This window comes from Lissotriton vulgaris, chromosome 9 (assembly GCF_964263255.1).
Source record: "Lissotriton vulgaris chromosome 9, aLisVul1.2, whole genome shotgun sequence".
Classification (NCBI taxonomy): domain Eukaryota; kingdom Metazoa; phylum Chordata; class Amphibia; order Caudata; family Salamandridae; genus Lissotriton; species Lissotriton vulgaris.
Genome location: NC_141697.1, coordinates 826,807,273 through 826,824,673, shown reverse-complemented (window position 1 = coordinate 826,824,673; position 17,401 = coordinate 826,807,273). Strand labels below are relative to the sequence as shown.

General features: G+C 44.5%; 1 protein-coding gene across 1 annotated transcript in view; it reads right to left on the bottom strand.

The window, feature by feature from the left end:
• SLC25A45 (solute carrier family 25 member 45) overlaps positions 1-17,401 on the bottom strand; it is a 256,040-nt gene that overhangs the window by 135,239 nt on the left and 103,400 nt on the right. Inside the window, exon 4 of the mRNA XM_086936773.1 lies at positions 6,163-6,234. Within this exon, the coding sequence (XP_086792899.1) occupies positions 6,163-6,234 (72 nt within the window). The remainder of the gene's footprint in view (positions 1-6,162; positions 6,235-17,401) is intronic.

The window sequence follows — 17,401 nt, the reverse complement described above, 5'->3', positions numbered from 1 at the left end:
GCTTCGGCACCCAAGAGCAGGTCCTTAACCTTACCCTAATAATGGCGAAATATACACAGGCCATCCCTACCAAGTTATATATGGCCTTTGTTGACCTTTCCGCAGCTTTCGACTGCGTATCGCACAGAAAGCTGTGGAGGGTCTTAGCCCAATTGGGAGTAGAACCACCCCTTTTGGACTTTCTCAAAGAACTTTACACCGGGGCCACAGCTAGAGTACGCTTCGGCGTTAATGGTGAGATGACGTCCCCGTTTAGCGTAGGGCGTGGGGTCAGGCAGGGATGTGTCCTGGCCCCCTTCCTCTTCTCACTCTATACCAATGGTTTGGAGGGGGAGATGTTGAGGGGGGCCCAGGACCTCCCACGCATAGACCGCCGCCTGATCCCAGCCCTGCTCTACGCGGATGACGCCGTCATTCTAGCCCGAACACCCAGGGAACTCCAGAAAGCTGTAAATAGATATACATCCTTCATGGGCAATTTAGATTTAAAAGTGAATGTAAAAAAAACATTCATAATGACTGTGGGTAGACACCGAAAAAGAACCCACCCAATAATCCTCAATAATCAGAAGCTTGAATCAACTCCACACTACCCCTACTTGGGGGTCATGATAGATGACCAACTCTCTTGGAAACAAGCAGTGAGCACAAGAGCACTTTTATTTAGGAGGTCTATTGCAGCACTAATAACATTCTCCCAGAAACTAGGCAAGAAGCCCCCAGTAGAGCTCCTTAAGATTTACAATGCCAAATGCAAGTCAATAGCAACATATGGTGCAGGAGTCTGGGGGTATACTGATGTTAGCTCTATCCAGAGGGCGGAAAACACCTTTTTAAGATTCTTGCTAGCCACCCCCAAAGGCACCTCTATCTACGCACTGCACCTAGAATTAGCCACCCCATACCTAGAGGATCTAATCAAAATTGAACCTCTAATGCTGTGGCGCCGCATCTGGAGTTCAAACAAAAATGCTCTGACCCAAGCCATCATAACAGATTCAATGAATATGGACAATTCTGTAAAAATAAAGTGGCTCCTATATGTTAAGAACTTTTTTACTGACCTGGGCCTCGAGAAGTATTATTCAGACCCGATATCTATAACGGATATCTCAAAAAAAGTTCTTAAACGTCAGGCACTATCCCATTTGGAGTCTCTAAGACTCGCATCCAATTCGACAAAAACGGCAGTGATCCATTCAAATATGATTCAAGTAGCCCTCGTCATTCATCCGTACTTAGAACTTGAAATGTCAACATACGAGAGAATGATTATTACAAGATTCAGACTAAATATATTCTTTAGAATGGTCACCTTCCCGTCACAAAACTGTTGGGAGGCTATACTCCCGCCTTGCCCCTGTGACGGTATATCAAGGCAGTCGAATTTGCATGTGATTCTGCTTTGTAAATACCATCAAGCCCATAGAAAGATCTGGCTCTTACCGATACTAAAATCCTGGGGACTGAGACAATGTAGACCTGCTCTTTTAAGACTGCAAATGTTGGAAACACCAAACGTCTGTTATTTTGTTAGTAGGTTCCTAAAATGCATAATGAAACACAGAATGAATCTCTAAAAATCTTGTCAGTGTGAGAATAAGCGGTACTTTGCACATTTTTAACTAATTTTTTATTTCCTTTTTTAAATCATGAATTGTTTTCTTACCAGAAAAACATGTAATAAGTGTATTTTTACTCTGTTTCATATTTGGTGTACTTTTATGGTTTTTTTCCAATGTGAATAAACCGAATAAAGATTTATATATATATTGTGATAACCAGTCAATACAGAATGATATGCATTTTTTGCTTTTTTGTAAACATTATCGTAATGAAAGGAAAAGGTTTATTATCTCCATTATGCATAAAATGAATTTTAAACAATGGTGTGTGGCTTTTACTATTTGCAGCTATTGTCTGACCCTTTTACCTGTTTGTGTGTACCTTGCTTTTAACTACTCTAAAAAAGAGACGCTCAATCTCCTGAATCAATCTATTGCAATGTGCCCTTAATCAAGTATGAACGTTTATTATAAATGTGTAATTTGTATAACTACTATATTTTAAAATGTATTGTACTGTAATGATGTGGAATGTTTTTATCTTTTTTTTTCCTATGTAGTATACTTTTATGCCTTCATTATGTTGGCGAAATAAAGTTATTCTGACTGACAATAACAATAAAATGGTATTTAAATCCGAAACAAAACAAACTTTGGCGAAAGACACCTTCAGATTTCCTTGGGAGCTTCGAGTGAGCTGTTCACATCACAACAGAAGGCCAGGCATAATGTGAGGCCTGATCTGTGCTTTTCACACCTCTGAACACAATAATAAAGACAAGCTTCTCAAAACAAAATAGCTAATTGTAAACAACTTTGTTATCCAGTCAAGCTATGAGTGTTGCGGCCATTGTGAGAAGTTGGCCTGGCATATGCAGTCCACTAGTTATAGTGGGCACCTTGCACCAGTCCAAACAACCCTTATTGATGATAGGTTTAAGACAACCTTTATTGAAAGCTATCCTAGTGGTAGCTATGGAGAGCAGCCTTCAGGCTAGGTCTTGAAGGAGTGTAAAGCATCTTGGTTTACCAGATTACAACCTCTTGAATGTCTAAATGAAAGGAGAACCACACAAGGTATATATATAAAGTACATGTATTTATTTCTAAACACTCTAGTAATCTCTTTATGAGATTACAGAGCAAAATACACATTTTAAATTCAATAGAACTTCAATAAATAGCACAGTATACACTGGGCCCCGGGGGGGGGGGAACCAAACCATATATTAAGAAAGTTGTACAAGAACCACGACTTGACTAGACACAAGACCTAGAGCCTGTAGAATCGCTGGGAAATTAAGGAACCACCCAAGGTAGTGACACAGGGGACCCACAGGGACGCTTGCAGTGTGAGAACACAGCAGCGAGACGCCGTTAGCTTCTATGGGGAAAGTTGTGGTTGGAATTTTAAAGATAATGAACACTTAGGAGAGGACTTTGAGCAAACCCCTTCAGACTTAAGGGGCTCTAGGGCTACCACCCACGGGAGCACCATAGTACTCGAGTTACCTCACCCAGGGAAGCCGGGTGCATAGGTGTCTTTTGGTGTCAGGAATTCTCATTGATTTCAACGGAGATCTGCTGCAAAGTGTTGCTGCCGCGGAGAGGAAAAGTGTACGGTGTGATCCAAGCCTGGATCGAACATGTGAGGAACCTGAAAGCAGAGGGGACAGAGTCTGGGTCACTTGCCAGTGACCAGGGGAATGATAGACAAATGCCCACCGATGTTGGGTGCTTCAAGTGCGAAGAGGTGAAGCTTGACTCTGCAGCCAGGAGGTGTCAACGATGACCAGGAGCTGGATTCAAGCTGTCCCATGAAGGATGTTGAGTGCTGCGGCGTCAGTGCCCAGATTGGACCCAACAAGCCTTGGCAACAGCAACCCACGCAGGAAGAGAAAAGATGCTTCAGTGTAGACCAGCAAGCTCCAGGGAATTGACCAAGTGGTGGAGAGTCAGGGCACATCTGGAGCAACCAGGGAAGCCCAAGGAAAGTCAAAGTTGCCTTCTCAGGGACCCACTAGTTGACGGACCAGGAGTTGCAAAGGTACCTCAGGTGAAAACACAAAGGGCCGGCTCATGGAACAACCGCGGAGTGTAGGCCAGCAATCTTCGGTGGAAAAGGTGCTCGGGGTCTGTGATATAAGTAACCTAATGCACAGCCCCAAGGAACGTCGAGAAGTTGATGCACTTGCAAATGTGCACGTTGTCCAGGGGTTCCACTTCCACAGTACACACGAGGGCTGCGGGTCTCAGCTTTGCTGGGGACTCAGGTCGGCTTCTGGGAAGTCTGGAAAGTCAAAGGTACCTCAGGTGAAAACACAAAGGGCCGGATTTGTGTTGCAAATACTTCGGAGTCCGGTGGGAGCTTTGGAGTTGCAAACCGGTCAGATGCGTCTTTGGTGCCTGCCAAGCAGGGGAGTAACTCTTTTACTCCAAGGGAGATTCTTCAGTAATCCAGCGTCATGTGGATCTTCGAAGTTCCAGGATTCAGTATCAGAGTCTCGTCCAGGTGTAATCTAAAGTCTTGTAGTCAGGAGTTCCTATCTTATACCCAAAGAAGAGGTGGGAGAAACTCTGGGGACCAACCTATGGGAGGGTTTGGAAAGAGGGGTGGCTATACGTATTTCCTTTGTCCAGTTTCGTGCCAGAACTGGGGCTGATAACCCCTGAAACCGGTTCGAACTGGGCTAAGCAAAGGGACACCAAATATGCCCCCAGTGCTGACTTCAAAGCACTCTTGGAGTGCACCCACCCAGCCCCAATACACTAAAGCCTGTCTGGGAGGTGGTGACAACTCCCTGTGACAGAACACCTATTGTCCAGGCCTCCCCTGTCGGAGTTTCGCCCAGCAGCAGGAGGCCATGCTCGTGTCTGCTGCTGTGGCATCCATCTTGTGATGCCAGGGTTCTTTTAAACTAGTATCGGGTATAACCGGTGTGTACATGTCTCTCCCTCTAGGAGGGGGGAGTCATACCCCTGCTGCCCGAACTGGCAGGGGGTATGATTCCAAAGTGTTTGACACCAAGCACGACATGTTTCCTTGCAGCCATTCCAAAGTTAGCATTTACAGCGAGGTTATAATGCACGTAAGAGTATATGGTCTGGCTGCATCACAGAACAACCCCAGAGAATTGATTCTGAAGGCAGCAGAGGGGCCCTGCTCATGTATGGGCACCCTCTCACACAAAACCCAGCACCCTGCCGTCTGGATTGATAAGGCCTGCCATAGGGGTGACTGATAAGTAAGGGGTGCATACCTGTGGTGTCATTTTGGAAGGTTGCACAGGGGTGGCACAATACATGCTGCAGCCTATGGTAGGCCTTTGGGGTACCTATGCCCTTGGTACCTAGGGTACCATATACTAGGGACTCATAAAGGTGCCACAGTCACCAAACTGGGGTGTACCTAAAGTATATGGAATCGTTTTAAAGAGGAAGCAGCTAGGCTGGGGTCCTGGATAGCAGAGCCCCAGCCAGACTAAAGTTGAAAAACAGTTCAACACCAGCAAAAAGTGGGGGTAACTATAAGAAGCAGATCCTATTCTCCTATAATATTAATTTATAAGGGCACTTTGGTGCTAAGAGAGATACAGCCAGGGCTAAAAAGGGAGGGTTTTTTCATAGGTAGGTTTCATCATTCAATGCTTTGATTTAAAGAATGCCATTGAAAATGTTGCAGTACTTTTAAAGAGACCATTTTCCTACAACTATTATGTTTATTTTTGTAGTAACCATTTGTTTTGTTTCGTCTGCAGTAAATCAGTGCATTCAATAAAGTATTTCTCAATATATAGAATGGATTTCTTGAATGTATTCAAACTTGGCGAAAGGAGGCTCTCAAAATCACTAATAGAATAATCTTGTAGTTTCACAGGACTGATCATTACTAAATATGCAATTGATGGACGGAATGCCGAACAATGTTGAATATTCACCCCCCAGTAAAGAGATCTGGATATACCATGCCATTCCAGTTTAGACCCAGCCATATGCAAGTCAGTCTTGACCCTGCTCCCCATGGGAACAGTCCTGCTTGAATTCCCAGGCCAAGTCATCCCTGACCACAAAAAAAGCATCCTAGGATCGATTTCAGGGCATCACCCCTCATCAGCCAGGCAAGCTTGACTCCAGTGTCATGGTGAGCACGGTACCCACGTCTGGACATACCCTTCCGACTGTGAGCAACAATTGCAAAAGGAACAATTGATGGACGGAATGACAAACGAGGTCAAGCATTCACCCCAGAGACTGATTTGCATATGGCAGGGTCCAAATTTGGTGGCGTGGTGAGCAAAAGAATGATGGATTAAACCCAGATTTTTGTGACTGGGGGGAATGTTTGCATTGTTCATCCTTCTGTCTATCATTTGTTCCTTTTGCCATTACCATATATGCAGCATCCTCAAGTACGGTGTTTAAGGTACAGGGGTTACAGTCTGTCTGACATCCTGCCTCAAGATGATAAGTTGGCTTCAGCCATCACTTTCCTGAGGATTTTGGATGTCTAAAATTAGACCATATTTGCTGGTAAAGCCCCCTCCCCCCATAAAAAGTGTATCAATGTGTGCAAGTGCAAAAAGAGTGATTTACTAACCATCTCTGCCTTGTACGTCTTGACGATGCAGTCGAAAATGCCTCGATATTTAGACTGGGTTTGCCACCGTACCTGCACAAGGAAAAAAATGTGCTCTAAATTCTGAATTAACAGTCTGAAATATGACTGAGACAATACCAGCTGATATTTGGAGAACTGACAATTGGTTAAAAAGTTAAAGCACCTACATTTCCCACCAGTTGCATTTTAGATGATCTGGTGCCAGAGCACCTCTTTTAGGTTTTGCCAACAGACAGCTTTTAGCTTTGTCAAAGTTCTATTGTGGACAGGAGCAATATTTATAGTGGGCCTTGGGAAGTCCATTGGTTACCATTGGTTGGCTTTCTTATGAGTCTCATTTGCTTACAGCTCATTCAATAGCGTGCCTACTTCTTTTTCTGTTTTTACCCCCTTAACCCCTTGATACTAACTTCTTTACCATACTTTACATCGGATGACGTGTATCCTTCCACTGCTCACATATCAGGAACTACTTTTTTTCTTTCAGCATTTCATTGGAGTGAATTTGTTTTCTTGCTCTCTCCTTCAAGTGCTGCTTCATTATTTTAATACCTGCCATACATGCTTCATGTTGCCCCCCCACACTCATCTGCTGATTTTCTCACACGTACCTGCCCAGCTTTTTTTTATTCCTTTTTGCTTAATTTTTCTCCCCACTCTCCCTGATTCAAGCTTATTTCTAGCTCCCCTGCCCCGCCCAACCTACCCAAGCCCCGTTGCTTCCCTACCATAAGCCCCATTGATCCCCGAATTCTCTTATCGTAGTCTCAGGGGCGGCCTTAGGCATGTGCAAGCTGTGCACCTGCACAGGGCCACCAACCCCAGGGGCCACCACATCAATATATATCCTTAATATAATAATCCTCTGAGGATGGATACATATTTGTGTGGCGGCCCCTGGCAGGGATTTGGTGGCCTCTGGCTCTATTCCACTTCCAAACAACCTGACCCCCCTCTTCACTGGCCTCCGCGCTCCGCCCCCCCAGACCCCCTCTTCCGTGGCCCCCTACCTACGCTCCCTGCCCAGGGCCACCATGAACCTAGAGCCGCCCCTGGTAGTCTTCACATTATATGTTTTAAAAAAAAAAGTATTTTAAGTTTCTTTTAAAGGGACTGACAGCTGAAGTCTGCTGCCAGCCGCTCCTATCTCAAAATGCACTTTTGTATCATTTTTGTTCTCTTTAATTTACCACTCCAAGATTGGTTGCCACCATCCAGGAAAGGTAAATAGATCAAATGGCTGCTGTGACATGACACGTATGAACAAATGTATGTTTATGCATGAGCATGCATATGTCATCATGCTGTGACATCATAGCATCATATGATGTCTAGGTGTGCCTGCATGATGACACGTGCGCCTCACGTAATTGTGTTTTTTTTTGCAAATTTATCTCTGTGTGAACATTTCAAATGCCATCTGATACAGGAAGTGCCTTAGAGCTAGAACACAGGGATCAGGGAGAAATAGCTCTTTTGTTGGAAGGAGAACGGAGTAAGACAGAATGAACACCGAGTCCTGGTGGGGTCTAACCTAGAAGCTCCAACTTCAGAGCACAGTTACAATCTGCTGTCCAAACCATGAGATGCAGGAGGCTATGCCACCAAAATATAGACTCAAAAAGATTTAGGGGCCGTAATATCAACTACTGGTGCTAGCACGAATTTCATCGAGTGAAACAAGGTCAACTTCAGTTCTGAGCTTTCAAGGAAAAATTTCCTATTAATTGTTTTAAGAAAGGGGGTCAACTAGTGCATTGAACAGCACCATCTTTACACAAATTTGATCTGAAAGGGCACTCATGAAATATTTCACTGCACTGTAACTATTTTTTCCATCATTCCTCTGAGTAGTTATCTCCCAGATATAGTAGACTGGGGTTCGAAATAGGTTACTACAGTCTTCTTCTTTCGTGTCACTCTGTTGGTATCTCTTTCTTTAGATGATGGTCATATGGACCAATGTGAAAATCCCACCATAGCATCTCTTGTTGTGTTAAAGAGAATGAATGGTAAGTGATGAAAGATATCCAGATGATGACACTGGCCTAACGGGGCAGTTGATGGAAATCTGATTGATTCACAAATGGTCTTCAATTAGGTAATGGGTGGTCTTGCTCACTTTTCTTTGTCATCTCTCCATCACTTCACTATATGACCTCCAGATTTTTTATGTATTGAATTAGCGTGTAAGTGGGGATTGATTCTGGTGAGGTCGGTAAATTGTCATTAGACCCTTGTCCCTCGTGGAGGTGTTGTTATTACTTTTTGCTTAACCAGTTGTTTATCAACGATTCTTCAATGAGAATTGTGGTGTCAATGCGTAATCGTTCCGTGGGGTCTTCTTTTATGTTGGTGTAGTTCCTTTCATCAGCTAGCAAACGGAGGCATTCGTTCCGTAATCAGTGGTGTTCTGTATTACGATGGCTCCCCCTTAGTTTGCAGGTGTAATGGTTATCGATTTATCATTAGACATTTAGTGAATCGCCTCTTGTTCCTTGTTGCTGGTGTTGTAAAACACTTTGATAGTTCTAGGATTCATCTCTGTTACCTCCTTCATTACTGCCTTTTCAAAGGCTAGAAGTTCCACAGGCAGGTTGGTTGCTGGTGGTGTGAAGTTTGATTTCTTCTTCAATCCTGTGTCACTCTTTGATTCTTCAGTAGGTTGTTTGTCCTTGAAGAAAACTTCAAGTTTGATTTTCCTAATGAATTCTTTTAGCTCACAGCAAAGTTTAAATTTGGCCGTGGCGGGTGTGGGTACAAAATCCAGTCCCTTTTCAAGGATTGAAAGTTGGATTGGTGTTTGTGTGACATCAGATAGATTCACAACTAGGCTGGTACGTTGCTCGTTGATGGGTTGTCTGGTGGACCCATACTCCGTGTGTGGCTCCTCAATGTCTCCAGTGGTTGCACCCATTGGACTTGTTGCCTTCTTTTGTTTCTTCCTCTCTGGGTCTCTTTGCCCCGTCCTAAAAAAGGCTGTTCTGCTGTTCCTGGGGTCGTCCCAGTGCTGGAATTGTTGATGGGGGTAGGGCTGGTGGAATTGAGGTGGTCCGTAGAAGAAAGGCGGTGGGGGTCCGTATGCTTGGGTACCTGGGTACGAGGGCCAGATGAAATTCTGTCCCCTCTGGTTCCTCAAGTGACCTCCACAGGGTTTTATGTATCTCTGGCTATTGTTACGGTTGTGGTTGGTGCTGGAATCTGAATTGTCCGAACCTGAATCTGATCCGTCACTGTCAGTGTTGTAACCCGGGTTTCTTCCAGTTGGTATGTAATCTTCCCTAGTATAGGGGTATGTTTTCTCACGTGTGAAAACCTTCTGATCCTTCCTTAGTTTCACATATTTGGTGTCCTTAAGCTCGATCTCAAACTCGGTCATAGTTTTATTCAACTCATCTAGTCGATTTTATAACTCCGTTGTGCTCTGATATGTTTTTAGACGGATCTCTAGTGTGTGTATCTCCTCTTTCATTTCCTCTGAGAGGCGTGCTGCAGTTTTAATTATCAGCACAAGCCAATCTCTGGTGCAGTGCCAGGAGATTAACGATCAATCCTTTTTGAAGGTCTTGTCTTTCTGGAATATGAAGGGTTCATTTCTCACAATCAAAGCTCTTGGGGCAATGTTGGATCTCAGGTATTCCGCCATCATTATGCCGTGGACTAATGTTTTGATTTGGTTACGTTTTAATTTTGTTATTTCATCTCAGCATTGGCTAGCCTCATTGCTGTCTCTGTTCGGTGTTCCTGTTAGAGGTAGCATGGATGCAATGACTCTATCTACCTCTTCATCCGAGAAGGTTAGACCTGTTATTTCTGCCATGGTGGTGTATGTCATTTGTATGCTGTTACTCCTGTCTAAATGTGGTGTGTGTTGTCAATCAGTGAAGGGGGAAAAGGAAAAGGGGAATCCTCCCACAGCAACGTTGCTGCTATAAACAATTTGCAAAAAGGAAAGGGAGCTAGAGGTTTTTTATAGAGCTAGGTCCACCCTCCTTTGTTTATGCTTCAACTGAAACCCGAGTTGTCGGGTTAGAGGACCTAGTCATAGCGTAAGGATAGGGCATCCGATCAATGCGATCAGAGATGGTCTTCAGGAAAGAAACATTTATTTCTTGAGTCCCGTCACTTACCAGGGTTTCCCCACGGTGAAATGCTTCATCAATGGGGCCATCCCAGCTCTCTACGAACTGGGGCGCGCTGCGACTTGCGGAAAATACGTAGGAGCACTTTAAGCGGAAGACTATCTGTAGTGCACAGTGTGGTGGAGTGGGTTACAGTGATTAAAAATACCTTGCTAGTGAGCTCAAATACTTTTTATCACTCCTATGTTGGTATGTCTAAAACGGGGGCCTGAACATACCTAAACCCATGTTCAGCCACAAGAGAGGCAAAAACCTGAAAAACCACCTGGTACACACAAGACCCAATGCCGCAAGTGATGAAGAAGGGAGTGTACGGAGACTGCACCCACTACCCTCAGGACCCTACCCATGTAGTAACTGTAGCGTCTGCTACCTCACCTCAGCCACCAGAGTAGTGAATCTGAACAACAACACCACATGGGAATTGAGAAATTTCATGAACTGCAACACGACAGGGGTGGTGTACCTGATCACGTGCTCATGTAATCTCCAAAACGTGGGGATGACAACTAGAAAAGTCAGCACCCGAATAGTGGAACACTGGAGTAACATACGCTGTAGGCGTACCACCATGAGAATGACCACCCATTTTCTCGAGAAACAACACACCCCTAATGATATGAGGTGGGTGGTACTAGAACACATTAAAAGCAAAGAGAACCTTAAGAAAAAGTTACATGAAAAAGAACAGCGCTGGGTTTTCAGATTACGTACAGACACCCAGGGCCAGAATGACAACATCCCCTGGGGCCAGTTCTGTTGAGATTAAATGACATCCACTAAAGCCATGGGGTGTCAAAACCAAGGGCGGAGGCTAACCCACATGATTAAAACTATACCATTCTAGATTTTACCTCTAATCTGAGATAGACACCTCTCCACAGCTATCGTGAATATACATCAACTTGAAAAACTACATCCTCATAGCTGGGACAGACATTTTTAACCTGTGGCTATCATGAGTAATTTATACACCCACAATCAGAAAGCACCCTCTAGACAACAATGTGGCAAAAATATCTGGGCTGCGCAATACAAAGGATCTGCTAACATGATCCACTCCTTTGACATCTTTTGCCCTCTGTATTTAACTGATTCAGCAGGCGTGCTCGCCTCTATAATACTGAGCCTTTGTAGAGTACCTACCTACATGACAAGACATTTCCTTAAAAACAAAATACCTGTTAAATACCTGTTTTTTTTTGTTTTAGTCTAGACGACTACGTGGCAAAAATATCTGGGCTGCGCAAAACAGAGGATCTGCTAACATGATCCAATCCTTGGACATCATTTGCCCTCTGTATTTAACTGATTCAGCAGGCGTGCAGGTCTCTATAATACTGACAACACCAAAATATATGGAAGGTTCCCCTGGTAATTATACACAGGTAGGGGTAAAATCCTATAAAAAAGAAAAGACCTGTGCTTTGTAGTAAGTTAAAAATAGAGTCAGTTATACTGACTGAGCTAGACTATGGTAGAGGAAACCAGTTTCTAACGGTGAATGGTCACAATATTCTATAGTAGTGACTAGGAAATCCAGCACCTTCCAACAGTATAACTCACACAATATGAAAATTAATGAAACATAGTGTAACAGGTAAACACACAGGATAAAATATGAAAGGTATAAACACAATTTATTAAAAAGCCTCCCTATATGGGTTACAGTCTAAATAAAATACAATAAAACATACAACAAAATCAATTGAGTTATTAAAAAAGCCAAAAGGGGGTCAAAGTACAAGGGGTCAAAGTAACAAAGGTTAACTGACTCTATTTTTAACTTACTACAAAGCACAGGTCTCTATAATACTGAGCCTTTGCAGAGTACCTACCTACATGATAAGATATTTCCTTAAATACAAAATACCTTTTGAATACCTAGGTTTTTGTTTTTGTTTTTATTTGCTGCTCGTTTTAATTGCTGTCCGTCCTGTATATGTAATATCAATACTTATTTTCTCAGAGACTACATCGATCCCTTCATCCGAAATATTTGTCAAAATGTGTGAATTACAGAAGGAGCCCACGCACGTATCCTTCCATAATGGCCGCCATCTTTGCCATTTGCGGCAGCCATTTTGTGACGCTTCGCCCGCGGTCTAGTCTCCATAGACCTCCATGCGTGCGAAGCAGGAAGTATTTATTCAGTCCCCAGCCTTGGACACGCTAAGATGCGGTCCGACGGGGAGACTAGTAGGTGTCCAGACGCGAGGCTTCTTATATTGAAGTAAGTGCCATTTCCCTCCACAGGAACGGACGACAGGACGGAAGTCCGTTTCAAATACGGGGGTCTTTTTCCACCAGCACTAATGAAAACCTATCCTCAATCTTGCAGATAATACTTTCAGGGAAACCCCACCCCCGCGCGTCCATGAAGCACAGTTTTGCTCGCAAAAAGTATGTGTTACTAGTCTAGTGTAACCATTCTATCCCTGTTTGTGTGTGTTGTGTGAAAATCACCTCATGTATGTTGTGTGTTTTTAATGTTTGACCAATCACTATTCAGCACTTTTACCCAGCATTTTTATACCTATTTAGGTTACAACCAATCTCTGAGCCTGGACGCCTGCACGCACCATTAAGGAACATCTCCCTAGCATGGAAGTACTTTTAAATGTGTACCCACCTACTCTACAAGAGAGAGGGGGCTGTCTCCTAACCATGTCTTTTTTTATCGTTGCAGACATACTACGTGATATATAGCAATCGTATGTATAACCACGCATGCTTTATTAGTTGCAGCGTTTTTTAATTTAATTCTTTAATTCATATTTAGGTTTATTAGGAGTGGCATACACAGGGCTGGTCCCTGTGTGGTCCTGACGAAGGGCTAGGGGTAGGCTCAAAACGTGTTGTTCTTACACTGAACTTCTAACCCATTATAGTTCGTTTTCTCTGTGTATCATCCCCTTTTAGACATACCAACCTAGGAGCGATAATAAAGTATTTTAGCCCACTAACAAGGTATTTTCAATCACTGTAACCCACTCCACCACACTGTGTGCTAAACATAGTCTTTCACTTAAAGTTCTCCTACATATTTTCCGCAAGTCGCAGCACGCCCTAGTTTGTAGAGAACTGGGATGGCCCCAATGATGAAGCATATCACCGTGGGGAAACCCTGGTGAGTGAGGGGACTTAAGAAAGAAATTTTTCTTTCCGGAAGGCCATCTCTGATCGCATTGATCGGATGCCCTATCCTTACCCTATGACTAGGTCCTCTAACCCGACAACTCGGGTTTCAGTTGAAGAATAGGGTTCAAGCCAGATTTAGGGCCTGATTTAGATCTTGCCGGATGGGTTTCTCCATGACAACGGTGACAGATATTCTGTCCGCCAAAATATAAATCCCATAGGATATAGTGGGATTAATATTTAGTCATGCTTGCCACCATCTTGCCTGCCCATCTAGCAACAGTAGCTGCCTCCCAGATCCATGTTAAACAATTTTTCCCAATTTAGACATTACAGTACATGAAGTAGATTCTCATTGACTATGGGGAGTAAAAGACAGTCATACATATGTATAATTATGGGCAGTATGAGAGACATGTAGACTTATATGTAATTATGGGCAGTCTGATTTACCCTAGAATGTTTTTCTTATGATTTTCGCATTTAATAAATAAGTTAACAGCTGGGACCAGGATTCAAACTTAGGAGCTAAAAGACATCCTAAGCGGGGTGCAGCCAGATAGAAACTTTAAGGAGGCTAAAACTTCAAACCATTCTCAATTTAAATTAAAAAGCTTTTGGCTATTCCCTTCAAGGCTCACAGGCTAGAGCCTTTTTCCTGTACAATATTTGTCCACTGGTGAAGTTGGTAGCTCAGTGGGGCCATAACATTGTTCTCTGCTTGATATACTTTAAAATACGCTATGGGTTCTTCCTCAAGGAATTTTAACTGAATGAATGATGGATGCTACATTTTAATACATATTGGACCAGTAGCCCTAGTAAGATATAGAAATTTGGATTCTTATTTTGAAGGGCAACCATTGTCAAAAAGATCCAGTGTGTTTGGGAATGCTCTTTTTCCAACGCAATACTTCTGCCTCTACACTTGCTCAGTACTCCTGGACGCAGTGTTCATCAAAACGTTGGCAGGATCAGCAATAAGATCTGGTACTAAAGCTCTGCTTTTCTCCTTTAGCTCACATTCCTAGCCTCTGAACAAATGAGTTGTGTTAGACCACACCACCAGTTAGTGTTGGGGGGGAACAGAGGTTAACCTAGTGTTCCTGGGTGACAGAGAGATGATACCAAAGGTTCACATGCCTGACAATACTGAGAAATACAGGCAGTGGCTCCCATCAATGAGCATAGGGTGGAGACTCTGTGAGACACAGGGGGCAGTATGACTACTGTTAGGTGTCACCTGCTGTCCTCAGAGCATGTAGTTTGCTCGTTTGTGACAGCAGACATCCGGGTGAGTCACTATCTAGTGGCTCTGGTTCCCTTTGAATAGGAGGATCTCAGATTCCCTAAGAATTCAGCCTTGCCTGTTGACTGTCTGCTAGAAATGAGCACACTATCTAGAAGGAAGTAGAGCTCCGCTCCCACTTGGAGATGTTAGAATTACCTTAGTAAAGTGTGCCTGACCACACAGTCCAAGGCGACCTAAGAGGTGAGTCAAAAGGACCCGAAGCCAAGAAAAATGGACCAAGTACCTGCCAAGAAGAGGAAGGGCAGGTGGCATGGGAAGCTTGTCTCAAACATTCCTACGGTCTGATAGGAGGCTGAACCTGAGTATTGGTGGGCAGTGAACTCTGCTCCCCTAGTAGAGGTTGCAACGTTTTTTAATTCCATGCTCCGCTTGGAATGCGGTGTTCAGGATAAAACTCTGCCTCCTGCGTACTGTAGCAGAGTTTACCAGCGCCGGCCTACCCTTATCTAAGACACTGATAACTTGCAGACTTTATTGCTATTTAGTGACTTGTGGTTGTATTGTATTGTATTGTATGTCGATTTATATAGCGCTGAGTGTGTAGACAGAACTGGGCGGTGCAGAAGAAGTTAGGACTCGGTGGACCTTGCGAACAGAAGGGTCTTCAATTGTTTGCGAAAGGAGAGCAAGTTCGAATTGGACCGGAGTTGTAATGGAAGTGAGTTCCACAGCTTTGAGGCGTTCAGGGAGAACATCCTGCCTCCAGTTCTAGCTCTCCTAACTTTAGGCACCACAGCCAAGAAAGCCTCCGTGGAAGGAAGATTTCTGCTTGGGTGATAACGGGTGACTAGGTTGTCATTAATTGCTGGGCCTGTCTTCCAGTAGGCCCGGTAGGAAATACACAGTGCCTTAAATGCCACTCTCTGCCTCACCGGCAGCCAATGCAAACTTTTTAATCCGGGTCTGGCTGACTGAGTGCGTGGGATCTGTAGCAAGGTACGGGCTGCACAGTTCTGTACCACCTGCAACTTCCGTAAGGTCATCTCAGGGGCTCCCACGTAGAGGGCGTTATTAAAATCTAGCCGGGACTGTACCGGGCCTTGTACTGCCACCTGTTTGGCCTCCATTGGCAGGAGGGGTAGAACTTTCCTCAGTGTTCTGAGTAGGCCGAAACATGTGGCAGATAGCTAAGTGGCCTGAGTGGTAAATGAGAGACTTTTGTCCAGCCATACTCCCAGACTTTTTACACTTTCCTCGGGGGTAGGAGGGGTGCCCAGGCAGGGAGGCCATAGGGAGATGAATGGCACTGGTGATACTGGGCCCAGGAGCATGAGCTCTGTTTTATCTCCATTGAGTTTTAGGGAGGAGGTTGTCATCCACTGCTTGACATCCTCTAGACATTTCATCAGGCCTTCCGAGGTTTGCCTGTTGCCCTCTTGAGCCAGGGAAACCACTAGCTGGGTATCGTCCGCATACGATATGATCTTAATACCGTGCGGTTCGACGACCCCAGCCAGTGGTTTCATGTATATGTTGAACAACGCAGGGCTCAAAGAAAAGCCCTGCGGAACCCCACAACTCAGTGGTTTGCTGGCTGACACTATTTCCCCGTCAAAGATCTGAAAAGATCTGTTGGTCAGGAAGGAGTCAAGCCACCTCAGTGCATTGCCTGTTACTCCGATGTTACGTAAACGGTTCAGCAAGGTGGCATAGCTGACCGTATCGAAGGCTGCACTTAGGTCAAGGAGGATCACTGCCACTGATCCTCCTTGATCCAGTATCCTGCGTGACTCTTCGGTAACCGCTAACAAAGCGGTTTCAGTTCCGTGCTTAGGTCTGAAGCCTGTCTGGGTCGTGTCCAATAGCAGGTTATTCTCAAGAAATTGAATTAACTGGGTGTTTATATACTTCTCCAGGACCTTACTCACCCAGGGGAGCAGTGAGATTGGGCGGTAACTGGAGTGATCTTCTGGATCAAGATTGTTTTTTTTTAGCAGTGCCCGTACCATGGCTCTCTTCCATGCAGTGGGCACTGTGCAGGATGAAATGGAAGAGTTTAATAGATCCAGAATTACGGGCAGGGTGGCTTGGCTTGCCTGCAGCATGATCTCCGGTGGGGCTGGGTCAAGTGGAGAGCCAGATTTGAGTTGGCGGGCCAATTGATTCAGGGTGTCAAGGTCTAATGGGGGGAAATGTTCAAGATTTGGCTGGTCTGGGAGAGTGGGGTGTCTCAAAGGTGTTTGGTCGGCTGCTCCTGGATTTGTGGCTACTATCGGGAAGGAAGAATAGATCTGGGTAACTTTGTTGTGGAAGAATTCCGCTAGCTCATTGCACTGTTCTTGCGTTTTTGCCAAGGGTGGAGCTGTGTTCACTTTAGTGCATTTTTTTACCAAGTGAAAGCTTTCCTTGGGTTTGGATTTGGCTTCCATGATTTTGTCCGCGAAGTAGGCGGCCTGGGCCGTCCTGACCCCATCTCTGTAGGCCTTGATTGCCTCTCTGTATTGGAGCTTTTTCTCGGGTAGGTTATCTAGACGCCACACTCTCTCTCGTTTCCTACAGAGGCGTTTTTTTTCCCTTAAGGTGTCTGAGAACCAGGGTGCTGATTTATGCAGCCTCTTTGATATGGATCTCCGAAAAGGGAGAATGGTCTCCAGTGAGTTTGTGATCCAGCCCTCGTAATCCT